The sequence below is a fragment of the Octodon degus genome, unplaced genomic scaffold (assembly GCF_000260255.1).
Source record: "Octodon degus isolate 3935 unplaced genomic scaffold, OctDeg1.0 scaffold00058, whole genome shotgun sequence".
Taxonomy (NCBI): Eukaryota; Metazoa; Chordata; class Mammalia; order Rodentia; family Octodontidae; genus Octodon; species Octodon degus.
The window spans coordinates 6,908,692-6,926,290 of record NW_004524634.1 but is presented as its reverse complement, the minus strand read 5'-3'; the positions used below and the strand labels follow the sequence as shown (position 1 = coordinate 6,926,290).

Here is a 17,599-nt window from a genome sequence, read left to right as displayed (position 1 = left end):
TGTTTAGATAGACCTGAGAAGCTGATTGGGGTCTTCCCTGAGATGGTGGGAAGGGTGAAAGTAAATTATGTCCTGGGCTGAGTTGGAGAAAAAGGGGGAGGTGGTCTTGGGAAGATGGGCTGTTGTTTTAAGGGCATCAGCCATATTAGATGACCACCATAATGATTTTAGCAATTCATACTAGGGCCAGAACCTATTATTTATCTCATAGTTTATACAGGTTCTGGTTCATAGTTGGCTGGATGCAAAGCAGAATGGTGTGGCAGAGAGGTATTGCAGAGGAGAAGGAGTTCATGGTGGGCAAAAGGTAGCAAAGCAAGCAGGGGACCTTAGCAGCTTCCTTCTGTCCCTTCCATATTCTCTCTGGGCTAGTGGGATTAGGGTGGTGCCACACCAATCAGTGGACTGACTCATCACTCACACACTCTAGATCCAGTCACCTCTCAAAAATGCGCCTTCTGACTGCACGGGACTTCAGGAGAAACATCTAGACACAGCCATGATGATAAGTGAAGAAGCTGCCCCGATTTTTCTGTATTGTCTATTTGGGGTTATTTATAGGTATTATTTAATTTTTACTTCATTAGAGTAAAAAATGGGATAATGCTGAAAACCATTATGGTCCCAAAACACTTGGAGGGAAAGTAAAAGTCTCCCAGAAATAGAGATGAGATTATGGTGCCCCAGACCATAATTTCAGCTCCAGCAGAAACAAGGCCTTGTGGAATACCTTGTGGACACTTGAGCTCACAGTAAGTCTTAAAAAGGCAGCCTGTCTCAAGTGCATTTCTAATTTATTAATGTAGATTGGTTGAATGATGTTCTAATGCTAAGCATTAATAAAAGAGAGGTTGGTTTGTTGGGTGATGTGGACCTTACAGTATAACTGACCACTTTGATCCTCTTTCTCCCAGTAAGGATCCAAATAGATTAACTCTTGACTGAGGAATTTTATTCCTTGAGTTTAAGGACTGATGGCAGACAAAATATGGTGTCTCTGTAGCCCAGGTAGGAGAGCTAAAGGATAAAAATCGGATCTTCCACAGGAAATGTCCACAGAATGCCAAGCATGGTGGCTCTGCTTGCTCACCCACGTGTCCTCCTCTTGGAGAGTCCCCTCTGCTGTCTGTCCATGTCCAGCTTCCTGGGGGAACATCTCCTTCAAGCAAGCTTATAAGAAGCGGGCCTGTCTATCTCAGGTGCACTGCATTCTAGCTAGAAAAGCTGTGGCTGCATTAGAATTGGACCAATTTGTTTAGTTTAATAAAGGAGGCAAAGCCTGCCAGTCCCAGTGATCCAATTATGGGGTGCAGTGTGTGTGTGTGTGTGTGTGTGTGTCTGTCTGTCTGTCTGTCTGTCTGTCTGTCTGTCTCTCCAGGGTCTACTGAGCAGCACAAACTTATCTCTAGTTCATATACTCAGAAACATACTTCTTAAGTCAAAGCCCATTCAGGATAATATCTCTCTCTCTCTCTCTCTCTCTCTCTCTCTCTCTCTCTCTCTCTCTCCCTGTATTTAGGGTAGGGTCTATAGGGTTTCACCATGTAGATTGTATTGTAGTGATTCTCCTGTTTTCAGCCTCCCAAGTGCTGGGATTACAGGCCTGCGCCACCACGCCCGTGCTGTCTCAGTGCATCCCGCGGGTGGGGCCGGCACGGCAGGCTGGAGATTGAACCCGAGCCACTGCATTCTGCCTAAGCCAGCCCCCATTCAGGATAATCTTAATTCTTTTCCTCTGGCAGAATTTTCACAGTAACTTTCTGTAGAGAATTTTTTTTAGTACTGATAATGAAGTAGTCATCAGTAGAATCTAAGAAAACTTGTTTAGATTGTCTCGTAATGTCAAAAGGGAAAATCAGATTTGTGAAGTTCAGTGCACATCATTTGAAGCAGCATTATGTTAACTTAAGAGAGGATGGCCCAGTTTTATTGAAGGGTAATTATCCATGGGAAAAATTCCAGAGGCTTCGCTGGTGGTTCAAGCAGAAGAGTCAGGTACAGTAATGAAGAGGAAATACTTGTGAGCTGAGAATGAGTAAGTACTGAGGCCTTCAGTCTGTCTGGAATAAAGGCTCTTGTGAAGGCATTTGGGATATGATTAAGGAAAGAGATCAGATCCAAGTTTGTGAGCTCCTTAACATTCCTCTTTTTTTTTTTTTTTAATTTTAAAGAATATGTCTCATAACAGAAGCCCTAATTTAAAATGTTGCATTGATAGCCATGAGAAAAATGAAGTGGGGGTAAAAAAGCTTGGACTCCAGTTGTCAAGCTCAGCAGCTGCAGGGGTTGCCCAAGGATGGGGAAATGGCAGGGAGAAGTGGGTGGAAGGTAAAGAGGAATGAGTGAGATTAATTAATTCAGTAGATGGAACAAGGATGACCCTGGACCTAGGGCTTAGACAGTTGGTGGATTGAAGGGAAGCCTCAGACAGAATGGAACCATTGAGAGAGAAGGAAAGAGAGGGGAAAGGTAAGAGGAAAGAACTGAAGGAGGAAACTAGATAGATTGGGGTAAAAGAAGGTATATTCAATAGGAGATCTAGTCTACATGAAGTTGGAAGTTACAGGGGAGTTTTTCAACATGAACTATTAAAATGTTTAGGAAATGTGTTTCTCGAGGTGACGTCTCCTTAGTTTCTGCATTAGTAGCTAAATGCAACTTCTTGTAAACATGAGGTTGATTCATTGAAAATCCTACTGCCAGTTTTGAGTTTTCATAGATGTAGTTGCTGAGCAAGTTTGTTCACATAAATACATAGAGAAAAACAAAAGAGGCTTTCTTATAATGAGGTCACTCAAGTCTTTGAGTTCAATTTGTATTCTATGCCCAAAGCAGAGTGATCTGTCATCCTACTTTTTTTTTTTTTTTTGATGGAACCAGTGATTGAACTCAGACCCTTGCGCTTGCCAGGGAAGCGCTTATTCTACTCAGCCATCTCCCTGGCCCTCTAAATTATTTTTAATGGTATATTAGATGGTGTTATGTTTTGTGTCTAGTTCTCTCCCCAAAGCCTCATGCAGTTATTGGCCAGGCTTCTAGAGATTGTGATTAATTCGTGATCCAATGTGGGAGTGTGGGTGTGAGTGTTACACTTGCCCTGGGGTGGGTAATCTGCAGGTAATGTAAGGAAGGGACCGAGGCTTGCTAGCGCCTGCTCCTCCCTTTCCTATTTGCTATTTCCCACAGCCATGAATGGCTGCCCTCTGTCATGTGCCGCTCTGCCTTGGAGCCAGCTAAGTATGGACTGAAACCTCCATTAATTGTGAGCTAAATAAACCTTTCCTTCCTTAATTTTGGTGTCAAGTATTTCGTCCCAGCAATGAGAGAAAAGTAACCAACATAGACGGCAATGGGAGTTGGCTTCTCTTTTGCTGTTTTGCTAGAAATCAAGAATTAGAAATGGGCCAGCCAAATAGCTCAGTGGATTAAAACACCTGTTTAGGCAAACACAGGGGCCAGGGTTCAATCCAGGGGTGCCCTGAGACAGGGAGTGAGACTGGGCAGGGTGTGTGCACCGGTAATCCCAGTGCTTGGGAGGCTGAAAAACTGGAAGGATCACTATGAGTCTAATCTTTGTAGTGAGACCCTGTAGACCCTGTTCTAAATACATTAAAAAAAAAAAAAATTAGAAGCAGACTTGGAAAAGAACATACTGCCCAGTCATGAGAGGCAAAATTTGTCTTCTAACATTGACATTAATAATTTGAATTACTTTGTTTGGTGACCAGTTTTGCATCTAGGCACAGACCACTGAGCTATGGGGTCAGGATGTGCGAGGCAGCCAGACTCTTGTAGACAGGAACCTCTGGGAAGGGTGGGACCCAGGATGCGCCAGACCTGGGGTGTGAGGCAGCAAATAATGAGAAGGGAGTGGGCTTCAACAGTGGGCAGATTTGGGTTTGTTTGCTTGGTCCTTTCTAATTGCCATATGATTTAGGGAAGTTATCATACCTTGTCTTATCCCTTGGGTTTTATTTTATTGACAATAACTCGAAAGGAAGAAAGGAGAAAGTGGGAGAAGACAAAAGAGAAGAAAGAGAAAAGGAGATTATTTTATAGCTTGGCTCTGATCATATAATGGAGTTAATGAAATAATTATATACTATCAATAAACAACCACATCAACTTCAGTAGGTATATACCATGATAGTCCTATCCAATAATTAAAAATAACTTGTATACACTATGCAATAATAGAAAAATATTATTGATATAAATACACAGATCTGAAAATTTCTCGAAGAAATCTGTATTATTTTCTTTTTTTTTTTTAATTTTATTTATTTATTTATTTGTGTGTGTGTGTGTGGCCGGATCAGCCCACCAGGGGGCGGTGCTGGCTGGTATGTGGTGCTGGGGGATTGAACCACGGTCCCTGTGCTTTGCTAAGCTTGTTCTAAGTACGTGCTTTAGACCACTGAGCCATCTCACCAGCCCCTGTATTACTTTCAAGTTGAATCTTTTTTCCTAGTTTTTATTTCTTACAAGTATACATTTGGAGGCATACCAGTAATCATTACATTTCTCATGAGGAGTTGGTACGTGTACATACAGATCTTAGTTCTGTTTTTCAATCCCTCATATGGAATATGGAAAGTTAATTCGCTAATGTCTGCCTTGAACCTCTTAGCTTGGTGATGCCCTGTGACTGAGATTAGGCATGTTGGGCTGGGGAGACAGCTCAGTGGCATAAACACGTACCTGGAATGTACAAGGTCCAGAGTTTGATCCCCGGTACTGCAAAAAACAAACAAAACAAAACAGATCAGGCATGTAGTCTGTTCTCACTCATTCCTGGGAAGGGACAACAGCTCCCCCAAACCTCCCATTCTACTGAGTGCATCATACCGGGATCACCACTGGGCTCACTAAGCATATTGCTCATCAAGAGAATAATTATATTATTTTTCCACAAGGAAGAGCTCAGCTTTTTCCTCCTCTTTCACTTGACTTGATGATCTCATTCCTAAGTGTCCACACTGGCTATAGATGTGCAGTTCACTGTGTAAGATATCTGTTGCTATGTACAAACTATCCCAGAACTCATGGGCTTAAACACAACATACATTTACTTCTCAGTTGCTGTGATTCAGAAATCTGAGTACCGCTTAGCCGCATTCTGTGGTTCAAGGTCTCCCACCTCCCACCAGGCTGCTGCAAAGCCGGAGACCAAGGGGTGATTCACTCACAGGCTCATCCACAAGGCTTCCTGCATCATGCAGGTCCTTGAAGGCTGTTGCTTGGAGGCCGCTCTTAGATCCTTGATAGCTGGGCCCCTCTGGATGACTGCTCTCATGGCCGCTGGCTTCCTCAGAGTTAGAGAGTAAGAAACACCAGGGAGCTTGGGCAAGATGAAGCCGCAGACTTACACAGCCTCATCTTAGACTCATCTGTTGCTTTTATCACATTCTTTTTCTTCCAAGTAAGCCCCAGGGCCAGCCTTTAAGGGATGCTGGTTGCTGGAGGCTGCAGACACCAGGAGATGGGTTGTCCCAGCAGCTTCCTGTCACAGTGATTAAAAAGAAATTCATGGGGTTGCCTGAAGAGATTCACAAGCAGAAAACGTTGGTACAGGTGCAGACTCTTCAGCCTCTTCACTCTTAAGCAAGAACGACACCTAAGCACAGATGCTGTGCATACAGTGCAGAGAATTACAATTTTTCTGTCTTTTAACTTTTCATTTGAAAATAATTGCAGAGCTAAAACTGAAAAAGAAAAATAGTCTTATGTCCTTATTTGTCAATAAAGGTACTTAGAAATTTGTCACACAAGAGGGCAGCGTTAGTACTCATCAAAGCTTGGGGTCTGATAAGAGGTGTGGACGGTTCTTCCTATTTGGTGTGCATGTGAAGTTTTCCTCTCAGATGATTTTTTCTTCCCCTCCCTCAACCACCCCTCCCCTCGCCCATCCCTCTCCCCCCTTCCTCCTCCCCCCTCCTCCAGAAAACCCGGAGCGAGCAGCTCTGTACTTCGTCTCTGGCGTGTGCATCGGACTGGTCGTGACCCTGGCTGCTCTGGTGATGCGGATCTCTTGCCACACTGATTGCAGGCGAGGTCCCCGCAGGAAGTTCCTGCAGGATGGGGAGAACAGCAGTGACAGCAGCGACAGCGAGGAGGACAGCTCGGACACCACGTCGGACAGGTCAGTGCGGAGACACCGCCGCTTTGAGAGGACTTTGAACAAGAATGTCTTCACGTCGGCGGAGGAGCTGGAGCGAGCCCAGCGGCTGGAGGAGCGAGAACGCATCATCAGAGAGATCTGGATGAATGGCCAGCCCGAGGTGCCCGGCACCCGCAGCCTGAATCGCTACTACTAGGGGCGCAGGTGCACCCCCTTCCCCCGCACCCCTAGAAGCAGCCTGGAAAGGGGAAAGTCTGCAGGGGCGGTGGGGACAAGGAGCTGAACCCAGCTCTGCTAATGTTGTGGCGGCAAAGAAAAGCAGGACTCGTCAGCTTTTTATCCAGCACTGATTTCTCCTTTTGACTTTATCTGTGGAGCAGAAGAAAAACCAGGTTGGTTCATCAACCTTTCCAGGGCTTGGAATGGTGCTGAAACCGGGTCTCCAACACTGTGGATGGAGATTTGAGACACGGGGCTATGCTTTCTCCATTTCTGAGGATCTCAGAAGTTTCTGCAGACTTCATTGCTATGTGTTATTCCTTTACGAAAGGAAATATTCTTATAGTATGAGAGCTGGAGGCATCAGGGTGACCTTGACCCAGGAAATGCAATTTTCTAAGTGACTCCTGCTGTGGAGGTGATTCTGATCTAGATAGCATGATCCGTGCTTATTATTTAAGACTAATTTTTTTTTTTTTAATTGTGTTGCAATGGCAACCTCTCCATTTTAACTGGCACCTCAGGGATTAAAATCCTATTTTTTAATATAGTCCCCACCTCATTCATGAAAATGAATGGAATTACTGTATTATGGGAGATGTGTCAGTGGACTAGAAAAATGTCAATAATCTCAGAGGATGAAGGGTTTTTATTTTAAATAGTTTATGAAATATATATGTATATGAACATGCATATTTGAAAATGCTGCATAAGAATAAAAGTTGTGTATCATCCCTCTTTGGAAAGAAGAAAAATTTATCATTCCAAATAATCGTAATTTCAAACTTTTTTTTTTTTAAAAAAAGGATTTCCAAGAAACGGATGGATAATGAGAGGTGAGAGCTAAAGTGAAAATAAGATGGGATTAAAAAATAAATGCTACATGAAATGTTTTTTGTTTGTTTCATGTCTATCTTACACTTAGCTTAAATGAAAGCCTTTTATATAGGTAGGTATAAGCTTTTGCCAGGCCCTTCAGGATTAAAATGCTTCCTGTGTGATTATGGGCTTTTCATTTTCTGTAGATTGCAAGTTGAGTCTCAGTGCATGTGAGTCATTGTTAGGCAGACAGGAATGGAAGGCATACCCAATGCTAACGTTAAGATGATGGGCCCCACATGCAGAGAGGAAGTTGGTAGAGAGAGAAGAGTCAAGACTGCTGTATTAGACATGACTTGAAGAAGAGGAAGCAGCATCCTCTAGGGGGTTCAACAGGAACCGTGAGATAGGTGGCTCCCTTCTCCCAAGGGCAGGTTCCTTGGGCCGCCTATCTGGATGTGCTAAAGCCTGCCTACTGGGAAGATTTCTCCTGCTCATTGATTTTGTTACTAGGTTTAAGGTGATGTTCAGAGACTTCTTCCAATGGGCTCTCCTTAACCATTCATTCTCAGTTATAGGGTGGTTTTTGTTGCTGTTGGGGGTGGGGGGTTTGGTCACCATAAGAACCAAGCAGTCATCATCTGTGGTTGACAAGGATGGCTAAACCCTTTGATGGGTGGCCTCCATGATTGGCCTCATTTTGGCCAGAAACAACTGTCAACATTTTGTTCAGTTGGTATCTTTAAATTGTGATCCCTATCATTGTAATTTTAGTCTTATAGTGACAGCAGTAGGAATCATTCCCATTTTCCTGGACTTTTAATTGACATCATTTGTCTTGTTCTCTGCCTCTTAGAAAAGAGGTACAATTGGGAGCTACTTTTATCTCCAGGATGTATCCAAAGCTGATTAGTAGGAAGAATTATGATCTTTGCTAAGTAGTGGCTACAGCAGAAGAGCTTGAGGAGGCTCTGGGCACATGGCTTTTACTGTCCCTGCCCTGTTGTCCTTATGCTTTTCTACTGAGTCCATGTTGCTCTCATTGTTAGTGTGGTGGAGATATTTATCTAAGCCACAAATATACTAGGTAATAGTTTGACCAGCTGCTTTGCTTCATAGAATGAGAATTCCAGCCTTTCACCTTTCCCTGTCATGACTCACCCAGTTTGATGTTTCAGGATTACCACTCCCCTCCTGGTTTTGTTTCTATGTAGGCTATTTGCATCTGCAACAGAAAAGATTCACAAAACCTGAAAGACAGATTTGGAATGATTGGGCTCAGGGGTTCAAATGCTGTCAGAAGTTGGTCTTTCTCAGCTCTCAGCTCTTGCTTTTTTACCTGCTACTGTTCTTATTTTTTTCTGCTGAAGGTGAAACTACCACACTTTTACAACTCTAAGCATATTGGGTTGCTGAGACACAGTACCCAGTGCCCACAATTTAAAGAAGGAAAGGTTTATTTTGTCTGGCAGTTTAAAGAGGTTTCAGTTCATAGTGAGCTGGCTCTAAGACAGAACAGCATGACAAAGGGACATGGCAAGGAATAGCTGCTCATTTCATGGTGTCCAGGAAACAGAGAGCTAAGCAAAGAGCTGGAGGGAGATTCCCTTCTAGGCCACGGCACCAGTTACTGCCTCTTCTGACCATCTTCTCATGTTGCATTTAGCTACAACAGGCCCATAACACACACAATCACCTTTCAAAAGCTCCACCTTTGAGCATATGAGGATTCGGGGGGGGGGAGCATCCAGGTAAGTACTAACCCAACTCCCACTCAGCTCACAGGGTGCATCTGTGCAGAGTTGGTGCACTTCACAGCTTATCTAGCTCAGAAGTCAGCAGAAGATAGAGAAGTCTTGAAAGAGATGCTTTGGGTGCACTTTTCTTGGTCTTACATGGTACTGCAATGAAGCACCAGAGGATAGGTATGAGAAAACTTCAGAGAGAAATCCTCTTCAGGTATGAGGAAGGCCCCACCAACTTCTACCAGACCTGCAGTGATCACCATCAACTCAGTACACCTAAACCACTTGGGATTACTTGCCTAATTGCTCCACAATTTGAGCATAAAATCACAGGGAAGGGTGCTGTGGCCCGAGTCATGCAGCGTGCTCAACCATGGTCCAGTTGTGGCCAAGACGTCGGCCTGGCTAAGATGAAAATAGACCCAGGATTCTGAGCTGACACTTGCAGTGGTCGCTGCACCTCTCCTGTAGTTTATCTTGGTTCTCTTATTCTGTTAGCTCACCAAAAAAGTCAACTTAAGGGAGGAAAGAGTCACATTTTCAGCGGCCTTAGTCTACAGTCAGCTGGCTCCACTTTTAGGACTAGTGAGGCAGAAACACCAGGGCACAAAGGCACAGCAGATGAGATTCCCAGCAGCCAGGAGCAAGGGAGAGAAGAAAGAAAGGAGGGAAAGAGAAAGAGCTAGCAGGATTTCCTGTTTCATTTCATTCAGACCACCACCCTACTGGATGGTGCTGTTTACATTACCGCAGGTCTCTCTCCAGTTTACTGTTCCATGCACCCCTTGGCTCTAGAAATATCCTAATGGACACACCAAAAGTATGTTTTACTAATTTCCTATATTGCTTAATATTAACAAGATTAACCATCAACTTATCATTTCTTTTGATATTTTTACTTTTTTCTTAATGACCTCTACTCTCTCACTCTCTTCAATATGAACCCATCTTCTAACCTTGAGCCACTGATCTTATTTCACACATCTTGAGGCACCTTATAGAATGATTTGCCCACTCATTCTCTCTCTATCTCTCTATGTTTCTGTCTCTCTTAATTTCTCTGTATCTCTCTTTTGTCCCTCCTCCCAGTAAACTTTCAGACTCATGGCCAACTGGCCCTCCACCACAGGAGAAGGTCCTCACAGAGGTGTTCGGCAAATTCTAGATGTTCCGGCTGTCACTGCTTTGTGCAGGTTGCTCTCTGGTTTAGTGGCTAGCGGCTACTAATTCTAACGTATTGGACTTCATCTTCCAGCCAGCAGCACCCCTGCCCTAGTAGTAAGAGAAGAATCTTGAAGTGATTACAGTCCTGTCACCTGACTCCTGCCAGTCATGGTCCCAAACATCATACAATAGAGCCCTTCTACCATCTTAGTCACCAGGATCCAGGAGCAAGTCACTCGGTGGTAGTTTTACATCACTTGTTAGACAGCCAGACAACTCTGCTGTGGTTTCAGTGTCCTCTCAAAACTTAGGCTGAAAGCTTATTGCAGTACTGTTGTAACGTAGAAGCTTTCAGAGGAAGGTAGGTCACAAGGGCTCTGTTCTCATGAATGGGTATCTTTACTGTGCTGCTGGATTCCTGATAAAAACAGTGGGTCCAGTCCAATTTCTCCTTAAATTTTGTTTTTTGTATTTGTAAGGGAAGGGTCTACAGGGTGTTCAGGGTCTCACTACTAGATTGGACTCATAATGATCTGCCTGTTTATAACCTCCCAAGAGCTGGGATTATAGGCGAGTGCCACCACGGCCAGCCTTAATTTCTTGTTCTTGTGAGAACTTAGCCTTCTGCCATGTTATGATGGCAAGGAAGCCCTCACCAGATGTGGCCCATCTGTGCTGCCTTTCCCAAACTCTAGAACCATTAAGTTCTATTGTTCTAGTGCATTAAGTTCTATTGTTTATACTCCTTCAATCTGTGCCATCCTTTTATACCAGCAGAAAAGACTAAGACAAATCTTATATCACACTTTTTTTTTTTCTGGGACTTACTACTTGTAATCCCTGCCAGTGAATGACAAAGTAAACATAATTATCCAAGTCAGAAACCAGAGACCCTTTAAGACTCCTTCATAGGTAACCAATTACCAAATCTTTCCAATCCTTAATACGTGCATTGCAGTGGTTAATCTTGTTTGTTACCTCTCCTAAATTGAGCCCCCTAGACACTTGGTAACTCATGCTTCCGGCTATCTCTGTGAGGATGTTTCCAGAGACAATTCGATACAGTTAGCAAACTGAGTAGAGCGGCCCAACTTGAACATGGGTAGTACTGTCCAGTAGGCTGAGACCTCAGGTAGAACAAAAAATGAAAGAAGAGGGGAGCTCATTCATAGTTATATGTGCTTCAGTTGTGAGTTTCTTGTTACTGCCGTCAAATGTGGGCATCAGACTCTGGATTCTTCATCCTTTGAGTACAGACTTCTACCAGCAACTGTTCCAGGGCAACAGGCCTCAGCCGCAACCTGGGGTTCAATTCTTGGTCCCTCTCTCTCTTGGACTGAGCAGCTACTGGTTCCTCAGCTGTCTGGGCTTCAGATGGCCATCGTGAGGTCACTCAGCCTCTGCTCATGTAAACTAATGTGATAAATCCCCTCTTTGAATTATACATGCAGACACACACCCACCAAAGTCATCCTGGAAACAGCTACCCAAATATCCAGATTCAGCGCACAGCTGCCTATGTAACCATTCCTTTTTTAAGCCCCTCATTTTCTTAATATTACTTATTAAAAATGTCCAAAAAAAACTTGATTGCATGCTGTCCTTCTCACATATCTCCCACACTGATTTTTTTTTTTTAAATGTATTTAGTGCAGCGCACCCCAGGGGTGGAGCTGGCCCTGCACACCAGGGATCGAACCCTGGTCCCTGCTTAGGCAGGCGCTTTAGTCCACTAAGCTATCTGGCCGGCCCTTCCCATGCTGATTCTTCTGCCCTTCCTTGGCTCCTGTCAGTGGCTTACAGTTCCCTGCCACACTATTTATTCTATTATGTCTGCCTAAAATACTTCTCCCTCATTCTTTTTCTTTCAGCCTTCTACCTATCATTAAGATTCAAGACCTGCATTTTTTCCACCAGGAAGCCTTCCCAAGGTTTCCCCAGGATGTTAGGAGGTCCTTTAATTGCACATATCCTGTGCTCACTGTGTTCACTACTCTCGCCATAGCGTTGTGAGACATTTTCCTGTGCCTAAAACGAAGAACATCCATCTCACTGTCTTGCCCGAGCTCATTATGAACTCGCTATTCTCCTGCCTCAGCCTCCCAAGTAACGGGAACAACAATTACTTGGCACAGTGCTAAGTCAGACTTTTAAGTTCTTATACTTTGCATGAAGGATTTTTGCTCACCTCCCTTTCTAATAATGCACATTTAATTCAAAGCCAGCTTGTTCATTGCCTCTCCTTCCTGCATTAAATATTGCTTAGTTCTATGTTGTACATGACACTCCATTTTATTCTAGTAATCATCCACACGTACGCATATTTTGAATTCTGCTTGGTTGCAGCGAAGCGCATCCGGCAGTCCCTCCCCCATCGTAGCTGTCACGTGAGTGCCAGCCTCGCTTTACCACACTGACAGTTCTGAAGAACTAAACTTGCTCTTCTTAATCTGCTGCAGGCAGAGCAACGTTAGCCTCCTCTTATGTCTTCCATCCTCTTCCCAAGCTACATTGTGACTGCCCAGATTGAAAGGTGGACTTTAAAAAAAAAAAAAAAAAAAAAACCTGATGGGATAAAGGTAGTTGATCTCATTGTCAGGCAGCTCAAACAAGCCTTCGCAGCGCTCAGGCTACATTATTTCTGTGCTCTAAATTTTGGATGGAGCACTGCAAATACAGCCTTGCAGGGCAGGTGATCGATGGCTTTACCCGGTTCTCTCAAAAATCTGTACCATGACCTTGCTTTGTGAAATGTAGATTTGAAAATTTATGATTTTTTTTTTTTTAAAGTTTAGAAGTCTCAAGTTGCTTTTTCACTCTGGGATAAGAATGCCTTCCTTCTTTCAGATACACTCTAATGCTTCCATGGTGTCCCTACCATTTCTTGAACATGTCTGAGGGTCATTTTTCTGCAGCTGTCTTTCTGTCCTACGGTCTGAGCCTTTGACAGGTGTCCTATATTTTATTTACCTTTATATTTTCAGCATGTGTGCAAGGCCTGTCTGTCTCACAGTAATATCTCCTTAAATGTTTTTTTTCTGTCTGTCTGTCTGTCTTTGTTGAGACAGGGTTTCATTGTTGCCCAGGTTGACTTTGAACTCCTGGGCTCAAATGATCCTCCTGCCTCAACCTCCTGCTTAGCTGAGATTACAGATATAGTCTACTGCATCTAGCTGTGTTTTACTTGATAAAGGAATGAATGAAACTGCAGAGAACACAGTAGAACCTGCTACAGTGCGCTATGCCACAGAGTCCCCAGCCTTGATTTGTTTTTGTGATGAGGGTAAGTTCTCAAGTTATGAGTATTTATCTGCTTTTTTTCCCCCCCACTCACCATCAACCATTTTTTTGTTTCCCCTTTTTATTGGCACATTTTAGATATACATAATGATACCATTCATCATAGGGAATTTGTATCTGTACAGGATATAGCGTGCTGTTGGTCCCATTCCCCTCCTCTCCCATCAGCTCTTCTCCCCTCCCTGCATATTTACACAAGCTTTGTTTCCTTCAATTCTCCTTTCTTTGTTCCTGTCTCTTCCAACTGTAAGTCCTTCCCAGCGTCCCCTACTTTAACAGAACCGTGAACATGTGGTAGAGCTTTTGATGCATTTTCTAATTTCAGTTCAGCCTGGTGAGTTTTAAATTTTCCTTACAGCTTGAAAGCCATGGGTTTTTCTTCTTGAACTATAATGGCTGTTGTTAACCTTACTGATGGCCAATCTAGTCCTTCAGGGGTTGAACAAATGGAAGGAAACTTCCGAAACTTAATTCCCTGGAGTGCTACTGTGCCTTCGGAAGAGCCAAGTCGTATATCCCTTATTACTCCTGCTTTCAAGCCGCGTTCATCTGGCCTGAGACACTTGACCTTTAGACACATTTCATCTTCTTTTTATAGGAAAAGCCATCCACTGTGTCCCTGAGAGAAGAAACTAGTATGTGAGAGTCTTTTTCTAGCCATTGTTCCATTTAGTTTGCTTTTTTCAAAAGTCAACAGAGAGAGGCTTGGGCTTTACTGCTGGCAACAGTAAAATTAAAAATGACTTTCACTTCCAGCTATCATTTGAAAAACACAGGAACCCCTGAGGCTCCAAGAAGAAAGATTTCTCTGGGCCCAAGACCAGGACACATTTAGTCTCCAAATCCTAAAGCCACATCCATATAGGAAGAGTGATTGAAAATTTCCCTTTATAATCAAACCCATTTGTGTCTGTGGTTACAATCTCTAGCCTTTTTATGGAGAGTATCAGATGCCATATGTCCTGTGTGACGTCAAGTGTGGCAAATGTTTGAAAAGGCTACTCAGAACGGTCTCTTGATATTCCCAAGTGAATTCATTGAATGAGAATAGTACATCCTTACCTCAAGGATTTTGGTAGAAAAGGGATGTGTATTTTCTCCTTAATATGTTATTCTTACTTTGTGGCTTAGTGGCAACCTATCCAGAAGCCAAGAGAAATTTTCTGCCTTTTTGTGTACTTCTCCCAGTGGGCGGTGCCTCCTCAATACGTGTGGAAGGGTGAGTAGGCCATCCCTATGTGACAAAGGCAAAATAACACTGAATAAAATGAGCTTCCGAGGAAGTATTTTATAAGAAGTGGGGGAGCAGAATTGAGCAAATTACAGCCCATAGGCCAAATCCTGCTGCTGCCTCTTTACTGCTTGCTTACCAGCTAAAAATAGTTTTTGCATTTTTAAAAAGTTACATTGAAAATGGTTATCTAAGCACCTAACCATTTTCAGTGGTTATATAAACACCTATACTTGGTTTTTATCTTTTGGCCTGCAAAGCTTACAGTATTCACTGTACAGACATTTAGAGGGAACATTTTCTTTTCTTTTTTTTTTCTTTTTTTTGTTGGGGGGGAACCAGGGATCGAACTCAAGTCTTCATGCTTGCTAAGGAAGTGCTTACTCCACTGAGCCATCACCCTGGCCCCCTAGAGGAAACATTTTCTGATGCCCATTGTAGAGCAGAGTTCTGAGGAGATCAACAGAAACAGGACCAAGGCAAAACTTTATCTCCCCTCTCCCCAGGTGTGACTAAGGAACAATGATGCCTCTTCTTCACAGAATGTTCATAGCCAAATCCCCAGAGTCTGTGAGTATTTTATATTATACAGCGAAGGAGTGTTTGTACATGCAGTTGCCCTAAGGATTTCAAGATAGGGAGATGATCAGCTTGTCTGGGTAGTCCTGGAATGTAGGTGGAGGATGCTCAGGGTCAGAGAAGGGACTGTGGCAACAGAAGCAGAGGTTGGAGTGGTGCAGCCATGAGTGATGGCTCACAGGCAACTTTTGGAAACAGGAATAGGCAAAGCAACAACTGCAAAAGATTCTTCTAGTGTTGCAAGAAGTAATGCAGCCAGTGAACATCTTTGTTTTAATCTCACAGGACTCAATTCAGATCCTCTAAGAAAATAACTTTAAGATCCTAAATTTATAGTGATTTGTTATAGAAGTGTTGGGAACCCTGGGGAAGGTTAAAAAATCATCTGAACCCATTTTAAAGGGTAAAAAATGCAAGCTCTGTGTGACTGTTAGCAACAAGCAGGTTTTTGTTTTGTTTTGTTTTTTAGCAGCTTTGTGGTGTAGAGCTGACGTCTGGGTTTGACACCAGCCTCCGTTCAGACCACACAGCCAGTGCAGATTACCATCCCTGCCCAATTCCCCTACTAGCTCATAAAACCAAACTAGCAACAATACCCAATCAATCCCAAGGTGATAAAGATGAGACCCCTACCTGTTCCCCATCCTATGGCATATGATATCCAGTCAGGGGAAAGAGGGAATATGGGGACAATGAGAGGGGAGATGGGCAGAGACCTAGGGCAGCTAATGTGGCATGGCCGATGTGGTGGACTGCTATAGAAATGACCAGCTGGTTACTAGAAATTGCACTTTGTGAAACCCTTACAGTATTCTGAAACACTTGCTTTTCTACACTGCAAGCTTCCTAAGGCTACATAAACCTTAGTCCACCCTAGCAACAAGGTCAATCCAAAACAAAAGCTGAGACCTGGAGGGCTGGTGGCCAGATATCTCAGAGGACTAAAGCACCTGCTTAAGCAGGCAGGCACAGGGACCAGGGTTCGATCACCTGATGTGCTGTGCTGCCCCCCACCCCCCGCCTGGGGACATGCTGACACATGATTGAGACTGGCATGGTGGTACACACCTGTAATCCCAGTGCTTGGGAGGCTGAAAACAGGAGGATCACTCTGAGTCTGATCTGTGCAGTAAGACCCTGTAGACCCTGTACTAAATACATTAAGAAAAAAAAAAAAAAAAAAAAAAAAAAAAAAAAAAAAAAAAAAAAAAAAAAAAAAAAAAAAAAAAAAAAAAAAAAGCTAAGGCCTGGATTGGCTAAAAACGTCTATGAAGCCAGGTGACTCAAGGACACCCTTCAGAGAAGCTCACTTGGTTCCAGCTCATCCTGCTGAGCAAACTGGCTGCTCTGCAGCTTTGTCCCAGCCTTTGCAATAAGGAAACCTCTGCTTCACACTACTCTTGCTGAGTTCTGCATAGAGCAATCTTCAGCCTGGTTGCATTCATGCATTCCTACCCTGAGTGAGAGCAAAGAGAGAGATGGGGATCGCGCCACAGTAGACCCCTGGGGCCCCAGCCCCCCACTGCAGTGCTGCAGCGGTGCTAGGAAATGAATACTTTTATGAGCTCTGTGTTCTTACATGGAAGAAGAATCACAGGCTCCCCACTGTCTCCAAAAATATAGTGAGTTTTTCACATAGGCAAGCTAGGTAATAGAGAGGTAAGTTCATGGTGTGGAACACAGTGAATCCCACAGAGTGATGGTTCCAGAAAGCACACCTGTGGAAGGCCTCACATAGAAGATCAGAGGCACAGAGGAAAACTGTAGTGTAGGGAGTGGCCAACGCCAGGGGAGGTGGCCTGGGAGGTGAGCATCACATCACTGGTGCCAGCTTGCCTTCACCCAAGCGTACGGCTGAGGCCTAGTGGTGTCCCCACTGGCAGAAGGACAAGAAAGAAACAGCCCTTCAATGTTTAAGTGTATTTCTCTGTGAGCCACATAAACTGCAGGACTCCCTGTTCAAAATATTTTTCTCCATCTTCCTCTTAAATTCGGATGGATTCTCTTCCTTCCAACCAAGAATCTGTCACTTTTGTAATTTGCACATAGTGGTATCTTGGCAACCAGTTATCTGTGGTAGATACAGCATTTCTTACTTAAAATCATGTCCCTTTCCAGATATTGTCTACTAAATAGACCAACATTTCTTAAGACAGCATTGCTCCAATTATGTTCTCCAGGTCACCAGCTATCAGCCCTTGGAAGTGAAGAGTCTGGGAGGTGCCTTTAAAAAGCATGTTGCATTCAGAATAGAGAAGAAAACTGAAGTTTGAAATGAGTTCTTAATTTGCATGATCAGTCTTTTTTTTTTTTAATTTTTTTTAAAGTTTATTTATTTATTGTGTGTGTGTGTGTGTGTGTGTGTGTGTGTGTGTGTGTGGCCAGCTCAGCCCACCAGGGGGCGCGGCTGGCTGGCATGTA

General features: G+C 43.6%; 1 protein-coding gene across 5 annotated transcripts in view; it reads left to right on the top strand.

Moving 5' to 3' along the window:
- Positions 1 to 7,129, top strand: part of Eva1a (eva-1 homolog A, regulator of programmed cell death) — a 65,592-nt gene extending 58,463 nt beyond the window's left edge. For all 5 annotated transcript variants that reach the window (XM_023718473.1, XM_023718472.1, XM_023718471.1 and 2 more), the window contains one exon: positions 5,944 to 7,129. In XM_023718473.1, the coding sequence (XP_023574241.1) occupies positions 5,944 to 6,317 (374 nt within the window). In that variant the 3' untranslated portion in view covers positions 6,318 to 7,129. The remainder of the gene's footprint in view (positions 1 to 5,943) is intronic.
- Positions 7,130 to 17,599: the final 10,470 nt, after the last annotated feature.